We start from the raw sequence: 21,959 nt of genomic DNA, 5'->3' as shown, positions 1-21,959 counted from the left end.
CAGTATCTGCTTTGTTTGCCCAGGGTTTTTCAAGAACTATGGAAGGTTATTCTGACAACATGACAAGAGGTCAAAAATAATTAACACTTCCCAGTAGGAGACTTTAATATCCTCAATATCCATAGAAGTTACTGTATCAATATCCCAGCTCCCTTACCCTTGGAGTAAGAAAACTCTCACGTATGTGTTTGACACCCCTTCATACTTTCCCCATGGGCTCAGTTCACCGACAGAGGCAGGTGGCTTGACAATGCACCTCTTAGTGAGGCAGAGGGCAAGTGCGTGAGGATTGGTAAAGGGCAGGACTCCCTTCAAATGGGGAGAAAGGATTTTGGGGTGTGTTGACATTTAATCTAAATACTGCAGACCTGAGGGATTTGCACATGTGGAAGTGTGCAGTGAGGCAACCCGGGGAAATGCTTTGCTGTGAGTGACGTCCATGTCCAAGGCCCTCACAGTAAAGGAAATGAATTAACTTTAATGGGTGTGTTAAGGATCTCATGAAGGACAGAGTCCTAATGACCACAAAGACAAAATCGTTTTTGATACATACATTTTTACTTGAAAAAATGTGTGCTTTGGGTCCAGAAAAGGAAACCCATCAGCTACAAGACAATAAATCTACAGTCACAAAGCCCTAATTGTGAACAAATTATCCTTCCTAGACATTTATTCCCATGAATGATGGTGTGAAGGGGACAGTAGAGTTGGTAAGCTGAAGTGATCTGTATTGTATTGAAGGCAGCACATGTTTCTCCCTCTTTGGGGGGAAATTATTGTGGTGACTCTGCAGTATATTTCTTCGCCTTTTCTATCTGTCGTTCCAGTAGTTCAATCTCCAAAGAATATTTATACAGCTCCAGGGCTGTTTTCACATCCGCTGGGTTGGGGAGACACTGCATGATCTTTCTGCCTTTGCCGACATATTCACAGCTTTCAGGGACCACCTGAAAGAGATGTAGATGCTGGGTGTGGTTGAGTGGCTTCTCTCCAAATCAAGAAAGAGCAGGGTTGAGGGAGGATCTCTTGACAATGACAGGATTTCAGGCTCAGAGCCAAGACCAAACATAGGACTGCTGGTGAGCAAGAAAACCAGAAAATACCTTGGGTCCCACCACAGTCCTTCCCAGAGAGATAAGGACCTGTTCTGAGACAGCTTCTCAGGGGGCCTCTGTGAGGACAGAGGCTGTTTCTGAGACCATCCAGAAACGGAACACAATGTATTATATAGTCTAGAAAAAGACCAGGTATCTGAGACCCTCTTCTCCCTAAACGGCATGGTTTTTTCTTGTTCTCCAGTGAGAAAGGAAAGCTTGTCCTACCTGGCCACAGAGCTTCAAGAAAGAAGAGAATCCCTTTGAAGGACTCCGAAATGACTCCTGACAAGTCAGATCTCACCACTGCAGGCTGGGACAGTGCTTGGGCTTGAGGCCCCATTTTTAGGGTGGCTAGCACAGGAGCTTATCTTGAATCGTGCCACTTACCCACTTGCACTTGGGCACCCCGGGGTACCAGGTTCTGTCCTCTAAGCAGGTGATACTTTGAGGACCATCCAATTCATAGCCGGAGTCACACTGGATGGTGACATTTGCAGCCTGAAGATATTGATCCTTATTCACAGACAGCTTTGCATGGGCTATTTCTGGTTTTGGACACAGAGCTACAATGGAAACACAGTTTTAAGCAATATGTAAATCTAAGGAAAAAGACATGACAACAGGCTAGGATGATAAGAATTTACTATCATGGGTGATACCAAGTGTTCTATCTTTTCTTTTGTGTTGGTAACAATAATATTTGTTAACATTTTGGTTGACCATTGACCACAGTTATAGCTCTGATTCAGGCTAAGCATTTTATGTGATTCGGCTCTGTGAGGTAAAGACTGTTATCACTCCCATTTTTCTAGGAGACAGTGGAGATACAGACAGGTTAAGAAACTTGTCCGAGGTCTTCATACTTCTGAAGAACATGACAGGATATAAAAAAGCCATGTGACCCCAGGTTCTCAGCTATTAAAGCAAGTATCCCTCATCTCTTGATCCCATCAAGACACTGGGAATGAAATGTTCCCTCCTACCGATTGGCTCCTGTGTATAATGGAGACCATGGTGGCAAATAATCCCCAGACTTGCGGATGGTAAAATGCTATTAACCTGTTTGCCTATAAAAGTCAGACCTAAACTTGACTTGTGCTGTCCCCACACACAGCCTGCAGCATGGGTAGGTGGTGCCTTGTGCTAGGCTGTGAGGGAAGTATTTGCCACTTAGTGATGTTTGGAATTAGCCCATGAGCGCTCACATTCATGCTAGAGCAAGATTGCATGAAAATTTTGCTACAGGCCATAGATGAAATGGGCCACCTGCAGAATTTTTCTGGAACTATACAGGAAAGTGGGTATAGGGGCTGAATTTTATGACTGGGAGAAAGAGGAAGGGAGGTTGATGTTCATGTATTCCTTTTGTACTGTTTGCATCCTGAACAGAATCATGATTTCAAAGAAATCAAATTGAATCAAATGCTTCCTTGCTTTTGTGACAGTTCCAGCCACCCGGCTGCAAAGGGAGCTGGAGTTACCTTTACACTGAGGTGCTGCAGGGGTCCAGTGTGAGGAACTGCAAGAGAGTTTGGCCACTCCGACCAGAGTGTATCCTTCATCGCATTTATATATCACTTCATTTTGTATGAATACACGGAACCCTATGACTTCTTCATGACGTCCATGGGCAACCTCAGGAGGAAAATCGCAATCTTGATGGTGTGAGATAAAAGTGAGAGAGCATGAGCTTGTAGAATGTAAAAAACAACTCATCCCAGAATCCGTGTGTTTTGTAGGAGGCTCCATTCTGTCCTGTCATCTTCTCTGCCCATAGGATCCCTTAGCCAAACCCAAGACCTGGGCTGCCCTCCTGTAAGCCGCAGGCTGAGGAACCATCATGGCCCCATCATTAGACCACTTGGTGGTCATCTCTAATATCTTCCGAAGTATAATAGGAATGGATAAAATTAATACTTTGTTCAACCCCAAGTTGACTTCTCGGCCTATGGGGTGAGACCTGTCACATTCAAGAAGTCAAGTAGAAGCCACGGATCCTGCCCATTCCCATCCCCTTGAAGAAAAGACAGCATTTTAAAAAATATATCATATACCAAGGTGGCAGGGGAAATGGGGAAATTGGTGCCACTCTTAAAGGACTAAACCTCCCTCCCCATTCTATTGTCATTTACACCCTCAGTCTGTCTACAAGAAAAGTTAGGATTATGGGTAATTCCAGTCAACTCTTGAAAACTCAGCAACATTTTCTTTGTCATTTCAGATGTGTTATCTTTGCTAGAATAGATGTTTGTATCTTTGGGTAAGTGGGGGCCACTGGTTTAACACATGTCTTCTTTTCATCCTTATCAGAAAAGAGGGTCAGAAACAGTTTGCATACACACAGAAGGATCAAATCACACATTTGTCGTTTTAGCCCTGGGGTATGATAACTCACTTGCCCCTGTCATAATAGAGTCTGATGATACTATGATTATGTGGATATCCACATTGACCCAGTACATTAATGGCATCATGCTAATTCTACTGAATGAGCAAGAAGAAACTAGCATGTTGAGACAATAGGGATAGATGATAGATAGATAGATGATAGATAGATAGATGATAGATAGATAGATAGATAGATAGATAGATAGATAGATAATCCATCTGGGTTTCTGGCACAGACCTTCTATACCCTTGTAAATTCCTAAGTGCCTAGAACACTAAGAACATCTTTTGTTCTATTGAGGCAATATCAGTGGCTCCTGGATTAGAGCTGGCCACCAGAAAGACCAAGCCACGATGCACAGCTTAGAAGCTTAGAAATTTTCAGGCCTGCTCTCCTCTCCAAAGAGAGGAGACAAGTTGGAAACAGTGTTAATAATTGAGCATGCCTATAGTGAGCAAACCTTCATAAAATCTCAGGAGTATATTGTTCAGAGAGCTGCCAGGTGGACAAACACATCCATGTACTAGAGGGTGATGCACCCCAACTCCACAGGGACAGAGGCTCCCGTGCTTGGGACCCTCCCAGACTTCACCTTATGTATCTCTTCATTTGTGTCCCTCATCATATCCTTTAATAAACTGGTAATTATAAGTTAGTGTTCCCCTGAGTTCTGTGAGCCACTCTAGCAAATTAATGGAACTGGACAAGGGGATCGTGGGACCTACAATCTGCAGCCAAGTGGAACAGACTTTGGTAGTAGCCCAGGGACCTACTACCCACAATTGGCATCTAATGTGGGAGGCAGTTTCAGGAGACTGAGCCTTTATCCTGTGGGATCTGCTACTCTCTGCGGTTAGATAGTGCTGGAATTGTGTTAAATTATAGGATTCCCAGCTGGTGTTGTGCAGAATTCTTTGTTGAAAAGAAAAAACAAAACAAAACAAAACTCAGACATTTGGTCACGTGACTTGTTGTGAGTGTTCTGTGTGAGTCGTAAAAGAGACACACAAGAGAATCACAGGAAGTGAAGGGGAAGACTGGGTTTTTCCAACTTCCATGCTGATGCTCCAGATTATACAAGGTAAAGATTCAAGGGTTTGCCATATCAATATAATCTTTAGAGGTCCAGGGTTCAGGGCTTGTTAGGCGATCCCATCTAAACTAATGGGATATGCGCACCACACCACAAAAAAGGTTGCGTAACACCAAGTAGAACGTTTTAGACTCTAGAGGCAGTACATTCCATACTTGGGAAAACTATTCCAGTCCATATGCTAGATGACGTAACAGATAGTTGGGTTTAGTGGGGCCCATGTTGGGAAAAGGCTCGACAGCAAGTCCAGTTGCAGTGAAATTGTCCTGTGGCTTGAAACTTATGACCCAGCAAAGCCTAGTTTATCGAAGGTGGCTATAGTCAGAAAGCATGCAAATATCAATGGGACTATCACAGGGTATACCCTTGAGATCCTGAAGCAAGGCCATGCACTGCTGCAGAGAATTATGTGCTGTTTGAGACATAACTCTTGACATGATTTTGGTCCTGATAGAAATTGTGCCTGATACTAGGTCATGAAGTGAGCATGTGCCAAAATCATGATCTTGGTCAATCAGAACCAAAGTATAAGGCCAGGCAGGCAACAAACAATTCGTTATAAAATGGATGTTGTCATCTGGGATTGAGCATGAGCAGGACCAGATGGCACAAGCAGCCTGCACAAATAGGGAACCTAGAACCTACTGGTGCCCATCCACTGCTGCACAAGTGCCTCTTTAGCTCATGCTTATGGCCATGTGGAGTATCCATTACAACCAACTGACAGGACAGAGGGATGCCAAGCCTCATTCACAGATGTGTATTTTGGGTATGCGTGTGTAAGCTAAAATGGATGGAAGCTTCATGACAGCCTGATCAGGGAAAAAGAGTAGTAAGGAAAAATCTTAGGGGATCTAGTCATTCACTTTGTTGGACAAAGAAATGCGCTAAGGATAGATTAAAGTAGCCTGGAAAGGCCCAGAATGAATGGGTTGTTTGTCAGCGCCCTTAAGGACAAAGATTGGAAGATGATTAGGCCCAAGGAGATCTGGGGTAGGTAGAAGCAGGTGACTGGACATACGGGAACGACAGGGAGTGCAAGGTTTTGAGTTTACATGTTAACACCCACAGAGCATCCCCAGCAGAGTAGGCATTAAAACATCAAACAGGAAACAATGTGTCAGCCAGCTGAAGTCAGCCATCTTCCGTCATTGGCCTCACCAGTGCCGTCCCAAGAGGAAGAGGAGCAGAGTGGTGGTGTGGAGGAAGAACAAGCATGGGCACGACAACATGGACTCCCACTTACCAAGGCTGTCACTGGATCTCCAAACTGCCAGCCACAAGGCTAAGTCCCTAATATGACCCCAGCCCTTGAGATAACCACAAAGCCACTTGATAGCAAGTTGACCATATTGCATCCCTTCTGTCTGGAAGGGACAAATATGTATTTTGACAGAAATACACAAGTATTCCACGTATAGGTTTGCCTTTCCTGCCTGTGGGACTTCGGTCAGCACTGTTATCTGAAGGTTATAGAGTGTTTCAATAATTGGCATAGAAGTACAGTATGTGCCACTAGAAAACCCGCTCACAGCAAAAGGGGTGTGGTACTGAGACCATGGCCATGGAATGTACTACTCCCATTAAAGACTTCATCACCCAGAACCCATAGACCTGTTTGGATATGGGAATGGCCTGATAAAGGCACAGTTGAAGTGCCAGTTGAGACGCAATATTGTACAGTGATGAGACTTCACAATATTACTTTACAGTATCTTCTGGAACCCAGCACTCTGAACTGCTTTAGGGCTCCTTTGGGCTCCTTCTTACACACAAGGCAAGAAGAAGCATCACTATCCGGCAGGGGTAATTGTTCTTGATATCAGTAGATGGGGCCATGGAAAAACAATGGGAGAGGTAGGATTGTGCTTAGCACTTAAGTGCTCTTGGTGAGGGAGAGGTAGGCGTTTCCCACTGAGGGAGAGTCTGGAGGAGAACTTAGAGACAGCAGAAGGAAGGAAGGGAAGGAACCTTGAGGAAGAAAGGAAGCAAGTTTCAAAAGATGGGTTCAAACAGATTTGGGTGGGTCTTGAACTGCAGATTAAGGCATATGGACAGAAAGAAGAAAAGCCAAGACAATAAATACCAAGAAACAGAAGGCAATAATTGGAAGGTTCAGCTGATGTATTAGACGTGGCCTATTTTTACTGATTCAGAAAAGTAAAACAAAGCAGGAAGGTCAAGAGAATGGGAATAAACAATGAGGAGGGAAAAGAAATTTGGACTAGGGGGTGGGCAATGCTTTTTAACAAATTTATCCACTCCAAAAGTCATGCAGGGTATACAAATTCTTCCTGACTTGAAACCTTCCCTTAATAATCTCCAGCACCTTGATATGAAGAAACATCGAACAAACCGAGGGTTGCTGGAGGGGAGGTTTGTGGGGGGTGGGGTAATTGGGTGATGGGCTCTAAGGAGGGGCACTTGATATTATGAGCACTGGGTGTTATATGCAACTGATGAATCATGAAATTCTACCCCAGAACTAATAATACACTATATGTTAACTAACCTAAATATAAATTTAAAAAAATAAAAGAAAAAAAATAACATAAAATTCCATAAGCTCTTACGCTCATCACATGTTGGTGTTTTGGGATACCACGTGCCATCTTTGCGGCATCTAGCTTCAAATTGATATTTCTTATAACACATATAATGAACCGTGTCTCTGTAGAAATAAGCACAGCCAGTCACATAGCTAGTGCTTTTTGAAATGATTTCGCCATTCTCCAGCTCTGGTATTGGGCAGCACAGCTCTAAAAAATAAAAAATGAGGCTAATGGTTAATAAAATCACTGCAATGAGCCTCCTATGGATACTAAACTCATTTCTGCTTTTCAAAGATTTCACCACTGAAGAGAGATTGGGGAAACAGAAAAGGGTACCTGAGACATTTTGGGTCTGCTCTCCCTCTCCCTGATTGCTACCGTACCCCAACCTAGTCATTTCCCTTCAACTAAAGAATTTCATTAGGAGCCTGCAAAATGAGACACTGGATGAAACCTGTATGAAAATGAATTTTCAGAAGTATTCCAAAGCAATGACAAAACGTCTGTCTCCTTATGGTTTCACTGGGGCTGGAATGAAATAATGATAATTTAGAATTGTATATTTTCTAGAAACAAAAGTTTAAAAACATTTGCTAACCATGTGTATCTAGGAGACCCTCTCCTGGCCTTTCCCATGGACCCTTTAACCTTAATCGCCATTACTTTTTTATATGAACCCTCTTGTATACACTAATTAATCCATCTAGGCAAATATGCCACTGCCATTCCCACATCTGTATCTGTGCTCATATCTTCTCTCCTTTCTCTTTTTTTAAAGATGTTATTTATTTATTTGACACAGAGAGAGAAACTACAAGCAGGGGGAGCAGCAGAGAGAGAGGGAGATGCAGGCTCCCCACTAAGCAGGGAGCCTGATGTGGGGCTTGATCCCAGGACCCTGGGAGGAACTGATCTGAAGGCAGATACTTAACTGAGTCACCCAGGCACCTCCATAGCCTCTCTCCTACCTAGAATACCACTCTTTTTCTCTATTCGCTGTTCAGTTCCATTTGCTTGCCAAGGCTTCTCCTACTGGCACAGCAAATAGTCATCATTTATACCTCTGAGCTCTTATAGCAGTTATCAGGAAGAGATTATATATCTAATCCAATTACTTACTGAGATTTTACTATAATCTAGACACTCTGTACACATTATCTGTGTACTATGCCAACACGTACACCACACTTTGAGTGTAGACAGAATATGCACTGTAGACACTGTGTACACATAATCTGGACATTTCATTTATTATCTCTTCCAATCATCACAACATCCCCAGGGGATACACGCTATTATCTTTCCCATTTTTTAAAAAATATTTTATTTATTTATTTGATAAGATAAGATTTTATTTATTTATTTATTTATTTATTTATTTGACAGAGAGAGACAGCCAGCGAGAGAGGGAACACAAGCAGGGGGACTAGGAGAGGAAGAAGCAGGCTCCTGGTGGAGGAGCCTGGTGTGGGGCTCGATCCCAGGACTCCAGGACCATGCCTGGAGCTGAAGGCAGACGCCTAACCACTGAGCCACCTAGGCACCCCTATCTTTCCCATTTTTTTATAGCAGAAAACAGATCCTTGGAGAGGGTAAGTCTCTTGTTTCAGGTGAGGCAGCTACTTAGTGGTAAAGATAGAACTGAAATCTGGCTTGTTCAAAATCCATGTTCTGTATGGGTTCAGTCTATACTCTCTAGTAATTATTTAACAATTAATTGATACTATCCATATTCACATTTTTTCCCTTTTGAGAGCAAGGAACATGTCTCAAGTATCTCTCTGTCTTTCCTTTTGACCATGTAGGTCCAAGATAAATATTCCCTGTGTACAAGTCTAGGGTTCATAAAAGGAATTTTCTAAGCCTCAAATCATCAACAAATGCTTTTTTATGAATTAGCTCCACACATATTTATACGAATCGATCCCTGTAAGACTGTTCAGCAGACAACGAGGCACATTCTTGCAATACCGTAAGGAAAATAAGTCATAACCACATGAATAGCAAAAACACAACATCAGTCAGTTTATACTAATGTGTCAGTGACAAGAAATGCCAACAAGATAGGTCTAAAAAAGAAAAAAGAGAAAACCAAGAGAGAAAAAGTAAGGTAACATTTTCTAGGGGAGACTGGAAGTATATCTTAAGGTTTGGATAAAAGTTACTTTGATGGATGAGATACAGGCAGGCGTTTTGTCTCAGAGTGATGATATGAGCAAAGGTTTAGGGGCAGCAACGAGTTGTTACTGAAGGATGAACAAGAGGTAAAGTCAGGGACCCAATTGAGACAGATTGAGTATATCTTATCCTGAACATGGACCAGAAGTAAGGCGGGCTTTTGAAGGAATAGAAGAAAAGGGGATAAATACAGAACAACCTGAAGGAATTGTGACAAGTCTCTGTGACTTGTTGGACATAATCTACCTTCCCTGATTCATAAAGGAAGAGGAGGTAATGGGGCTCAGGGAAGACAATGAGAGTCCTGGGGTGTGGTTGAGCTCTGGAAGAATAACAGAGTTAGCCATTTGATTCCCAATGGAGGAGAATCACCCAGGATATTTGATTTTTTTTTTTTTTTGGCCTAACTTTAAAAGTTTCCTTCAAATATCTATCATTAAAATGTAGAAAACTTCCAGGTAAAACATTTTAGTACCCCACTTAGAAAAACAACTCTGGGGGGCTGGTTGGCTCAGTTGGTTAAGTGACTGTCTTCAGCTCGAGTTATGATCCTGGAGTCCCAGGATCGAGTCCCGCATTGGGCTCCCTGCTCAGAAGGGAGTCTGCTTCCCTCTCTGACCCTCCCCCTCTCCTGCTTTCTCTCTCTTTCGAATAAATAAATAAAATCTTTTTAAAAATACGAAAACAACTCTGAAATCACTCTGTGATATTAAGAACATTCATGAAGCCTGAGGAGCATGGGATCATTCTGGGAACCCAGAAATTAATCTTGATGAAGGATAACAAGATGGCACCTTGGACCTCCACATTCTCTTTGCTTGCTGTGTAACCCTTGTTTCATTGGAATTTGGGAAAATAGCCAACATCACATGAATAGGATACATAGTCTCCATTGAAAAAGACACAGCTCTTGGGGAAAAAAATCTCTTCTTCTCTGTTGGGTGATTTTGCCATTCTGTGCAAAATGCTCTATGCTAAATGCTCTGACAGATGGTTTAAGGGATAGATAGGCAAATATTTTTAAAAGAGTCTTAGAAATTCTTGCTTTTAAGGAAGAAATCACATCAACAGATGAATAAGAAATGTTTGTTGGCATATTTCCACTTATAAACAAAAAGAATTACTCATGTCTGCATTTACAATCAGCACTAACTTAGTGGGGCCTGCAGGTCCTTGCAAATCCTTTCAGTGCTCATTGGTTAGGGACAATTATTCCCTGACATGCAATATAATACCTTAGATTTAATGTTTTCAGTTTATACAGTGTTTTGCAATCTTACTCTCATAAAGTCACTCATTATTTGTAATGATATAAAATTTTACTTTCCAGACGGCAAAAAATTTCTACTCAGTTATTAATGCCATAGAAAAATCATGAACCCTACAGAAGAATTAATTCTTTGAAACCCGAGGAGCAGCCATTTAAATATAATACATGAATTTAAAAACAAAAAGGATTTTTTGTGACTAGATCAGCTTCTCATGGATTTGTAATATTTTGCTTTCTGAGTCATTACAGCCCTATGGGGAGGACTAAAATGATTGAAATATATTTCTTAATACATACCTCAATGTACTTCTTCAAAATTGTACTAAATTATTGCCATTTGGTTATATTTAAGTAATTCTTAACCCGGAATTCTTTTCCATACCATGATTTAAACTCTCCCCTCATCCCTGTCACCTCTGTACTCACCGCACAAAACAGATGGGCACTGCAGTAGAGACAGGACCCCAAGAAGGCGCAGAGTGGGGAAAACTCCCTGCAACTTGGGGGACATGGCGAAAAGTCTCAGAGATAGTGCACTGGGATTCAACGTCCTCAGATCCCTGAATCAGGCTGAAGTGAGGCTCTAAGTCAGTAGTAAATTGATGTCTTAAACAAGGAACTAAGCCATAGATTTGGGTCACAAAAGGGGAGGGGCAGAATTGCATAGACCAGGTACTGGACAGGATCACATGAGGCTCTCCAATAAAGCTCCAAGTCTTGGGAGTATGATACGAAGTTGACACGAAAGCTCTCTGGGATTCTGTATTTACAATTGTAACCCCGAGAATTTCTCACTGTTGTGGGGGGCACTTGTTAGCTTGTTGTCTACATACAGACACCATTTCTCTTTGAATACTTGAGAAAAACTAGGAAAATGTGTGGCAGTTTTTTCCAGAATCAGGGCACAATGCTGAGGTATGTTCTATGCCATCTTCCAGTGAAATCCTGTCTTCATTCATTAGTGTGAATTCCCAGTAGGAAGGCAGGAATAAGAAAGATGTGTAGTTGAATTTTCTTTCCAAACATGTTACAGCCTCACTAGAATAGAGAAAGCACGCAAGCCTATATTGTGAAAAGACAAAAAAGAAAAAAAACATAGTCCAAAGACTTGGACAATTATTTCCCCAATATTTAAGTTCCCTTGAATATCAGTGATGCCAAATCAACCAACTTTGAGATTATACCAGTTGGAGAGTAAAGGGAAATTTCCCAGAGTGGTGTGTACAGCACAGAGAAAGTGTGCATGGAAAATCAATTGGTAGAAGATCAAGCACCATAAATGGACAGGGGCTCATGGCAAATTCAAGAATTTCTCAATGGCACTGGACCAGAGTGAAGGACCTCCAGCCCAGCATTATATTTCTGACAAAAGCACTAAATTATAAATTGTAGAAGACATCTTTGTTAATTTCAAGTCTTCGTTTATTAATAACTATCTGGGTTAAACTGGTCCCTTAATAACTATCCAGTCTTCCACTCAGGTTATTTCTTTTAGTCTCTGCAAAGAGCGTGGAGAAAGTTACCAACCTGGACTTCATGCTTTCCCTCTTGGACCAGCCGTGGATATGTGTTGCTTGAAGATACATAGATATTCAACCATAGAGGATGGTGAGCACTGGAAAATGTCTGAAAATGACTCACACCACGCAGATGAACTGTAGTAACTGCAATACGAAGCATCAAACAGCCAAAGTGCTTAGCTCTCAAAAATAGAGAGGAACATTCCCCAGAAATAAGTGAGTGGATCCCTCTGTAATATTGATGACAACACAATTTAATTTCCTTCCTGGAGAGAAAGGAAAGTAAATAAATGCACCACATGGTTGCTTCCTTTTATCAAGTGGAACTACATAAAATCTGAGTATGTCAGATAAAGGAGGTAATTTAGATAGTTTAACAGAAGATTACTTTCTAAAAAAAGTGCTTCTGCTTATTAATTATGTTCCAAACTTTTACATAAATCATTGCATTGAATTTCTTTGAACAAAACTATAACATTGGTAATATAGCTACATTTTACAGATGAGGAAACTAACTGAGAAAGACTGAATATATCTCCCCAAACATTTCTCATCAGCAGCCATGTCAGATTCTGAGCCCAAATCTGCCTCAAATCTCAAGCTCTTTCTGTTAAGCCTTTTGGGAAATGTCATCAAAGATGAGACCACCAGTTGACCTGTGAGCTGGACCTGGGCACTCGAAGGCTCCTCACTCCTCCCTTGTCCTTGGAATGTGGGTTCCACTCTCTCTTTCTCACTCCCTCAGCCTGCTTCAAGGACATATCTTTGAGATAGTGATGTGGTGTTGAGAACACCTGCACGGTATATGTGACTGAGCCCAGCGTAGGCCTCTTTATAGATGTGTGGGTAGGTACAGGGATCCGTTTGTCTCGCCTCCCAAGACAAGCCTCACAGGTCAGTTTCCTTTGCTTATTACACCTGCCACCTACCAACCTGGAGTGGCCTGCCTCTTTCTTCTGTCTCTCCCTGCCCTCCAAGTGGAGGACTTGGTTTCAAATTACAGCAGGGAAGCTCCCAGAAGTGTTGCAAACCAACAATGCCAAACTAATGTCCATTTAATGAGATGGTCCTACCAAGGTTTCTTATGCAGGATCCTGAACTCGTTATTTAGGAGAGTATGCCTAGGAACCTTCTGCTCCCACTGTGATCTTCCACAAAGATCCTAGACCAACTCCTCTATCAAGAGACAAAATCCCTTTCTTCATCATGTTGTATAGATGTCAAACCTTCCCAAACTGACTGATAGATATAATGCATCCTCATAAAAATCAGTAGCATTTTATGAAAACCGATAAGCTGATTCTACAATGGGACGTAAAGGATCAAATGTTGTAAAAGCAATCTCCAAGATGAAGGAGGAGATAGATGGAGGGGAGATAAGAGGAAAGGAACAAAACCGAAGAACCTACAAGGCCACATATCAAGACCTATTATAAATCTCCAGTAAATAAGACATCATGGCATTTGCGTGAGGTAACCAAACAGACCAAAGGTTGACAACTGAGAGTCAAGTAAGAAGCCCCAAACAGACATGATCAATTGATTTATGACAAACTGACATGCTACAGAGCAACGCGGGAAAGGAAGCTCCTTTCAATAAAAACGCCGGGTCAGGTGGCTATCAGCGTGGAAGAAAATGAATCTTGCTTCTCTACTTCACACCATGACACAATTTTGGGTGGTCACGGATATAATTGTGAAAGTAAAACCATAGTCTCCTAAAAGAAAATATGGGCAGATATATTTGTGACCTTGGGGTAGGCATAGATTTCCTTTTTCCTTTTTTCCCCTTTATTTATTTATATATTTCTGGCGCAACAGGTTTAATCTTTAAAAGCTATATAGGTAATAAGCAAAGCAAATGTTTACTCGGATCTTAACTTCTGCCAAGTATTATCCGTTCTAAAATTGTTCCATGAAGTTCTGGTCTCTAAACACTGTAAATTCCATAATCGTCATCCTCATCAGAGTCTCTTTTCTTCTGTTGAATTTAACTATTGTTTTTCAAGCATTTCTACTAAACTTTGTTCTGATCCCTGCCCACCTAGTTGTCCATCTCTTGCCATCTGTATAAGGTCATTCTCTCTTGCTTTCCATTTTGGGGGCTTTGCAAGTGCTAAGTGTTGGGGCTGGCTGATCCAACACTTGGTTTGCTTCGGGTTCTGCTACCTCGCCAGGACTGAAATAATGAAAAGCTGGGTCTCACAGAAGTCAGTGGCATAGTTTCCACTTATTACCATGTTTTGATAAGCTTCTAAAGTCATAATCTGATAGAACATTTTAAAATACAAGCAGACATGAGGGAGGAGAATCTCTGTACTATGAAACCCCATTTTACGTGGTAAGGATAATCTCTGGAAAATAAAATGTTTTCAGTATTGGGGACACTGATGATTCCAGTGGCCTTCCTTCCAGGCCATTCCACTCTATCCTTAACACGGGACTCTTCCTTTCTTTACAATAGAGTCATTATTTGAGTATTTTATCTATAGGATTAATGTTTAGGCAGGGCTCCTGCCCTGGACTACCAACTTTTTTTGAGTTTGTGTCTATTCCCTGCGGTAACCTCAGCACCTGGCATATAGCAGACCCTCAAAGAATGTTGACAACTGGGGTCAGAACAACTAAATTCTAGAAAATGATTTGGCTGGAATCAATCCAGCTGCCTAGGTTGAGAAGCTAAGGATACGGTGAGACCCAAGGGGCTGAGCATTTGGCTTTGGATGCCCACCTGAGCAAGGCCAGCCTCAGGGACAAGCCCACACATTGCCTAGGATGAGCCCTGTGCCTGACCATGTGGGGACCCCACTCGGTGGGCTTGGCCACATGAGCTCCAAAGCAATAGAGAGAGAGGCCGAGGCCACCAGGCAAGGGATAAAGAGAGGAACCAAGGCCCCAGGCTAGATTTCTTAAACAGGACACAAACAAACCAAAAAACCCCCAAAACAAAACATGACACAACAACAACAACAAAAACAAAGCAAATTTAAAAACCACTAATCAAAATGACAGAGATTTTTTTAAAATACCCAAACCAAGAAACAAAATGAAAAAACTTGCTAAATTGTACTCCCTTAAAATTAGGAATTTATGTTTACCAAAGACATCTTATGAAAGCAAAAAAAAACAAACAAAAAAATAAAGCAAAACAAAACAAAAACCAAGCTACTGAGCAAGAAAAAGCGTTTTGCAATACATAACTCACAAAGAACGTTTTTTCCAGATTATGTTAAAAACTCTTACAAATAATTAGAACTAGCTAGACCATCCAATAGGAAAATAGACAAAAGACTTAAACCAGCACTTCACATTAAAAAATATCCACATGGTCAACAAATATACGACAAGTTATTTAACCTCACTAATCATGAGGGAAGTGCAAATTAAAAGCATGATGTGATACCACTGCATACCCAACAGAATTTCTCAGGTAAACAAATAATAGCAAGTATTGTAAAGAACTTGCATGTTCTGCTTGGATAGGGTGGGAGGATATCATCCAGCACAACCACTGTGGAAAACTGCTGAACAGTTTTCTCTTATGAGCCAGCAATTCTGTTAGGTTTTGGTTCATCAAAAAGAGATGTGCTCAAGGGAACCTGGCTGGCTCAGTCTGTAGAGCATGCAACTCCTGATCTCAGGGTTGTGAGTTCAAGCCCCACGTTGGGTGTAGAGATTACTCAAAAATAAAATCTTCAACAACAACAAAAAAAGATGTGCTCAGCAAAACATGTGCAAAAATGTTCATGGCCAAAAACAAATTGAAAATAACACAATGTTCTTTAACAGTAGAGTGGGTAAGAGAATTGTGGTAGATTCAGACAATGGTGGAATACTTAGAAATTAAAATGAATGAATGTCGACTGTACACAACATGGATGAATCGCACAAATATAATGGTTAGCAAAAAAATTAAAAGACATGGAAGAAAGAATGCACAATGTATGATTCCATTTCTATAAAGTCAAATAACTTAAAACCATCTGTGCTGTTGAAAGTGAGGATAGTGGAATTCTTTACAGGCCGAGAGTGGTAGGTTAGTAACTAACTGGAAGGGGACACCCAAGGGCTTTTGCAATTTTGTAATGTTCTTTCCCCACCTCCCTCTGGTTTCTAGGTGCAGAGTATGATTGCTTGAAGAATTTGATGACTTTTGTGCCCCCTTCTATACATAAAAGGTAGTAGGTTTTAGATATGTTGGAATGTGGAGTAAAATCATCCAGGCAAAGATAACAGTACAAACACATTTTTAATTTCCTGCCCTACATTCTTTCTGAGGTACAAAAAAACAGAACAAGGAAGTTAATTGCAGGCATTTGTATACCTTTTTACACATTTTTATTTTTGAAACACATGAATGCATCGATCTACTCATAAAAATTGAAAATAAAAGTATTCTTTTGGGTTGCCTTATACTTATCCCTCTGAACACCTAAATTCTATAGTTGAACCAGAAAGAACATCTGCCTTCACTTCCAATTTCCCATTGGTTATGTCTCCTGGATTTCTGTATTTCTCTAGGAGGAAAATGAAAATGATGACTAGTCATTAAAATTACTTACAAAATATAGCATTGGAAGGAAAATCTGGTGGATAGTTTGAACCACTGCTTCTAGGTAAACCCAGAGATTTTTTTTTCAGTGTTTATTTCTGATCCTGACTTTGTGAATTTTACTTTGAGGAAAAATAAATGTGAACATTTATCCCATTTTTCTGATACATTTTAAGAAGAGAGAAAAAAAATGTGCTTAGATTTGTTTGCTCACTTAGATCACGGTGACAATAAAGGGTGGACCAGGTATTCTTACCAATGTATGTTCTCAAAAATGTATGCCCTTGGTCACAGGGCAACAAGAAAAGGGGAACTATATTCAATATCCTTACTGTTAGAAAATTATCTCAGTGTGAATTCCTAACTGCCTTCTTGCAAACAGTATAGCTGATAATAATTTTGAACACTATTTTGATCAAAGATTTTCATTTTAAGTGAAGGATTCATTAAGTTCGTAAGAGAACTTCCCCAAATACAATGAAAGTACAGGTGAGAAAAATAAATGTTGATCCTGACACAAAAACCCTCTATAATCTGATAAGTCTCTAGCATTACAAGTCATCAACTTGAACTGATTCTACAATAGCCAGGATGGCTGGCAGGGCGGTTCCAGTTTTGAAGTCTGTCTGATACAGCTTGTTTATTGGAGAAGCAAATGGTAAATCAGGTGGAGGACCATGATTGCTTGGACACCAAAATGACAAGGAGCATCAAGTTGTAGCTTGGAACACAATCATCACAATGCTTCAGCAGTAAAGTTTCTAGAACAGAGACAGACCATGATTTTCTCTTTCATCAGAACTCCTTTGTTCCACTGTTCAATGAACCCAGTGAGGGATCCGTAGCACATGTTTGTTGATTGATGACAATGACAACAAAAATGAAAACAAGCCAGAAAAAATTCATCTGTTCTTTCCTGTTTATGTGATAATTAGGAATCCCGGTGATCAGTGAATGGGTTATCTATATACCCATTACACCTGCAGGCACCATACACAGCCACTCAGAGGGCTTCTCAGAATGGGGGCACCTGAGAAGGTAACAATCTCCTTATGTCTGGCTTCCTCTTTCTTGGCCCTTCCCTCTGTATCTTCATTCATCTGTGTCAAACGACACACGTAAGTAGTTGGGAAGTGTTAAACCCTGACAGTAAAGCACAATCAGAGTTAAAGGAAAATGTTGAACCGGTCATGTTCAAACAAGCTAGTGATTAAAGAACTTTAGGTTCAAAGGGCCAAATATTCTGCATTCCAGAGAAATCTCCATCAGTTTCTCCTTCTGGTGAGTATTTGCACATTGCACTTTGCTGCCACAAACTAAGTGGTTGTACATTTTTGAGTGTGGATTTACCACTTAGAGCTCTGAATTAGGACACTGAAAGGAAACATGTTGTATCTATGTATTTTTTTAAAAGCCGTCCATGAAGAAGGAGCCAGGTGTTAGCTTCCCCTGGGGGACCATGCCCATGGCGGTATCAGAAGGCTAAGTCTGTCCAGTTCGTTTCTTGTTCTTTAACAGGTTCTGTGGGGCCTCCATCATCCTGTTCAGGTTCAGGAAGCTCATTCAGTGATATTGCAACAGCCTCCGTCGGCAGGCAGCTTGTCTTCTCACCGAGCATTGTCCCTCAACTCCAAGATGCTTGCACCTCTCCGAGCCTCACTGTCGGTTCTCCTGCAGCTTTGATCTCGTCCGATCCGCCCGGGACCCAGCGCTGCACCTGCTTCTGCCTTTCATATCATATATTTTAATAAAAGCAAATGAGGTCTTTTTTCAGAATTATGTTTCTTTTCTCAACCAATAACATATAGAATCATCATATTTTCCATTTTTTCTTTGACTGAAAATAAACTCAAAGAAAATTACTATCTCAATCTTAATGTTAATACATTGCCTGCCACTGTCTGGCATTTTCTCTCCTATGGGTCTAACTCTGAGCAATCCTTGAGTGGTTTTGACTTTGCATTTTTAGTTTAGCAACTTTAAGTTATCATGCTGTGCCGGTTATCGATGCATGGCGTTTTAGCTCCAAATTCACCATTTATTACAGCTCTGACGTCCTGGAAATCAGAGGAATGCCCTTAAGCATTTCTCCTTTACAGTAAGCATGATTTTTTTTTTTAATCATAGAACTCTTTTATTTCCACAGGGAGATTTCCAGTAGTGGGGCCACTGGATCAAAGATATTTCTTTTTTTTATTATTTTTTATAATAATTTTTTATTATATTATGTTAGTCACCATACAGTACATCCCTGGTTTTTGATGTAAAGTTCCATGATTCATTAGTTGCGTATAACACCCAGTGCACCATGCAATACATGCCCTCCTTACTACCCACCACCAGCCTATCCCATTCCCCCACCCCCCTCTCCTCTGAAGCCCTCAGTTTGTTTCTCAGAGTCCATAGTCTCTCATGCTTCATTCCCCCTTCTGATTAACCCCCCTTTCTTTATCCTTTTCTTCTCCTACCGATCTTCCTAGTTCTTATGTTCCATAGATGAGAGAAACCATATGATAATTCTTTCTCTGCTTGACTTATTTCGCTTAGCATTATCTCGTCCAGTGCTGCCCATGTTGCAGCAAATGTTGAGAAATCATTCTTTTTGATGGCTAATACTCCATTGTATATATGGACCACATCTTCTTAATCCAGTCATCTGTTGAAGGGCATCTCGGCTCCTTCCACGATTTAGCTATTGTGGACAATGCTGCTATGAACATTGGGGTGCATATGGCCCTTCTTTTCACTACGTCTGTATCTTTGGGGTAAATACCCAGTAGTGCAATTGCTGGATCATAGGGCAGCTCAATTTTTAACTTTTTAAGGGACCTCCACACTGCAGTAAGCATGATCTTAAGCTTTCTCAACAGAGGGTGCTAGAGGGACACTGCAAGAAGAAAGAACGCTCCTACCTTTTCCTGCTGCGGCAAGTAGGTTAGCCTGGTGAGGACGAGGTTATCCAGTGGCGCTCTGCCCCAGTCATACGCCCATGATGCGCAGATCTATGGCAAACTTGCAGCCCTTACGTGGTCTGGCCATGCCCTTCCTGCGGTTCTCCTGACAGGGGCACTATTTCAGGCCTCTTACCATACCAGCACTCCATCTGCATGCCTGTACTCCCAGTCACCAGCTGCCACCTGCCTATGTCCCAGCTCTGCCTCGCAGGATGGCTAGTGGGCTCCCCACTGCTCAGCACACCTGTGCCCCTGGCCATCATCTGCAGTTCGTGTCACAGACAACCAGTGCCCTGCTGTCCCTTTACCAGCTGCAGGTCCATATGTGTGGACGGCAGCAGCTCATTCACGCTGGACCTGAATTCTGGAGGGTTGATTTCCGCAGACCAGCTCCGCTCCATGCTACTCATGAACTTCTCTGGCATCTAGTGGGTTGCAAGTAGAGCCTTGGGAAGTTTAATCTTCCTTAAGTACCCTCCCACAGCCCTAGGATACCAATACAGGAGTTTATATGTGTATATATATACACATATAAATATATATATAACTATAAATATATATATATAGTTAATCTGTTATTAAAGTTTAGTAGTTTTTTATTTCAAAAAACCGTTGTGTGGTTTCTAGCTCCCGATTGGACCCATTGATACATGGGCATTTTGATGTACCTTAAAAATAAATATAATTTAAACCTTGCAACAGTCAAACTTCTACTATGTATTGAGCTCCATAACATCTAGAGTTTCAAATGAAAAATTACATTTTAGAAATAAAACTTTCAAAATTACATAAATCCATTGAGAGTACTTAAATTTTCAAAAGATTTTTAATAGAGAGAATTCATCCTATCTTGCAAATGGCTTCTTCATCAGTGTCACAGGACTAGGAACAGTAGCTCCTGGATTCAGAGGAATTTTAGAAAATACTATGCCCCTTTTTTAGCTCCCGTTATTGTAAAATGGCAAGATGATTGATACTGTCTCTCGTTAAGATTTTTTTGTGGCAGAGCGTCTGGCTTACCAATTTCTTTCTCCCTGTGGTTATTAAACCTAGGATAAAAATAAATCACTTAATTTTAATTTATATTCCTGGAGTCAGAGAATATGTGGCAGCAGGGGTTTTGTAGCTGACTTTTCTGAGGCTAAATTAAACTTCAGCACCAAATGAACATTTCACATAACTTCATACCATTTTTACGCATGTAGAATTATTCAGCACCACTGTGGGCAAACCTCTGAGGGAAGACAAATCAGTCATAATGGAAGGTAAAAATTTCACCTAAAACAAGGAGACAAATGCAAGTGATCTACCTTCTTGAGTTGGGAGTAATTATTTCAGGAAGGAATCGGTCTCTCGATGTTCATGGGGCACAAGTAACGTGGTCGTGGAAATAGGTTACGAGCGGAGGGAGAAATCAGAATTCACAGAGAATGTAGAAGGAATCATCTCCTCAGCTGACACAGTAGAAATTCAAGTTGTAAATAAGTGAGCAGAAGACCAGAGGATCTTTCTCTAGAGAAACTAGACAGCAACAGAGAGGTCACTGATAAACACTAGGAGCTGGAGGTTTCCCACCCCACACTTGTCAAGAGACAGGACACCCAAAACCTTAGTGACTCAAACCAGGTAGAACTTGATTTGTCTTTCATGAAAGAAGAGGCATAAGAGCATTTAGGACGGTCAGCAGTTCTGCCCAATACGGTTCACCAGGGACCAGGTCCCTTCCTGCTTATTGTTTCTACATCCCTTGGGGTGCTGTCCTCCTCAACATGGCGGAAGTTAGCTCACCAGCACCCTGTCAGCATTTCAACCCTTAGCATGAGGAAACAAGAGGCAGAGAGGAAGCAGGAAAGTGACTAGGAAGTTACACCCATTAGGATGTTGCTCCAAGGGAGGCTCTGGCTGAGGAGCTACGTGTCCTGCTGATATTTAAAATGGTAGAAGTGATTCTTTCCTTAAAATAAAAAGGGGGTTATATAACAGCTGCTGTTGTAACCACGATTTAAATGCCTCACTGTACCATCACACTGCAAGTAAGCCACCGTCAGCAAAATTTATTCATATATATAGAACTTTAAATTAGAGAATTTGGGCTTTGATCTGAAAAAAAAGAACAACTGATCAATGATCATTAACAAAGCTACAAAATAACACTTTTCTATTACAAATAGCTCTTGGAGACAAGAATGAATCTAGGTAGAAAGAATTGTATGCATTTTTTTTAAAAAAAGAAAAGAATAAAAATCTTTTAGAAAGTATCATAAAATGGTTTTTCAAGAAATTGAGAAATTCAACAAAAGGGTTGGAATATAAAGCCAAAGAAATTTTCCAAGAAATGTATGTAGGGTTGGGAG

The 21,959-nt window shown here is 41.1% G+C and overlaps 1 protein-coding gene across 1 annotated transcript; it reads right to left on the bottom strand.

Annotated features, from left to right (window-relative positions):
- Positions 1-536: 536 nt before the first annotated feature.
- On the bottom strand, positions 537-11,175 carry LOC123785796 (apolipoprotein R-like). Its single transcript, XM_045787776.2, has 5 exons — positions 11,006-11,175; positions 7,153-7,338; positions 2,579-2,752; positions 1,485-1,660; positions 537-947 (listed from the first exon to the last, which is right to left on the bottom strand). The coding sequence occupies exons 1-5, from the start codon at positions 11,088-11,090 to the stop codon at positions 774-776; spliced, it is 795 nt and encodes a 264-aa protein (XP_045643732.2). The 5' UTR covers positions 11,091-11,175; the 3' UTR covers positions 537-773.
- Positions 11,176-21,959: the final 10,784 nt, after the last annotated feature.

This window comes from Ursus americanus, chromosome 2, assembly GCF_024610735.1.
Source record: "Ursus americanus isolate L20-20 chromosome 2, mUrsAme1.1.p, whole genome shotgun sequence".
Taxonomy (NCBI): Eukaryota; Metazoa; Chordata; class Mammalia; order Carnivora; family Ursidae; genus Ursus; species Ursus americanus.
Note: the sequence above shows the minus strand (reverse complement) of the source record. Positions and strands in the feature narration are given on the sequence as shown.

Bases quoted from the DNA above. Each gene is read 5' to 3' on its own strand.
- LOC123785796 (XM_045787776.2), bottom strand. From the start codon at position 11,090: ATGTCCCCCAAGTTGCAGGGAGTTTTCCCCACTCTGCGCCTTCTTGGG. The intron at 7,339-11,005 runs GTGAGTACAGAG...TTTATTTTTTAG, and splicing joins GTGCCCATCTGTTTTGTGCG to AGCTGTGCTGCCCAATACCA. The intron at 2,753-7,152 runs GTAAGAGCTTAT...CACACCATCAAG, and splicing joins AACACCAACATGTGATGAGC to ATTGCGATTTTCCTCCTGAG.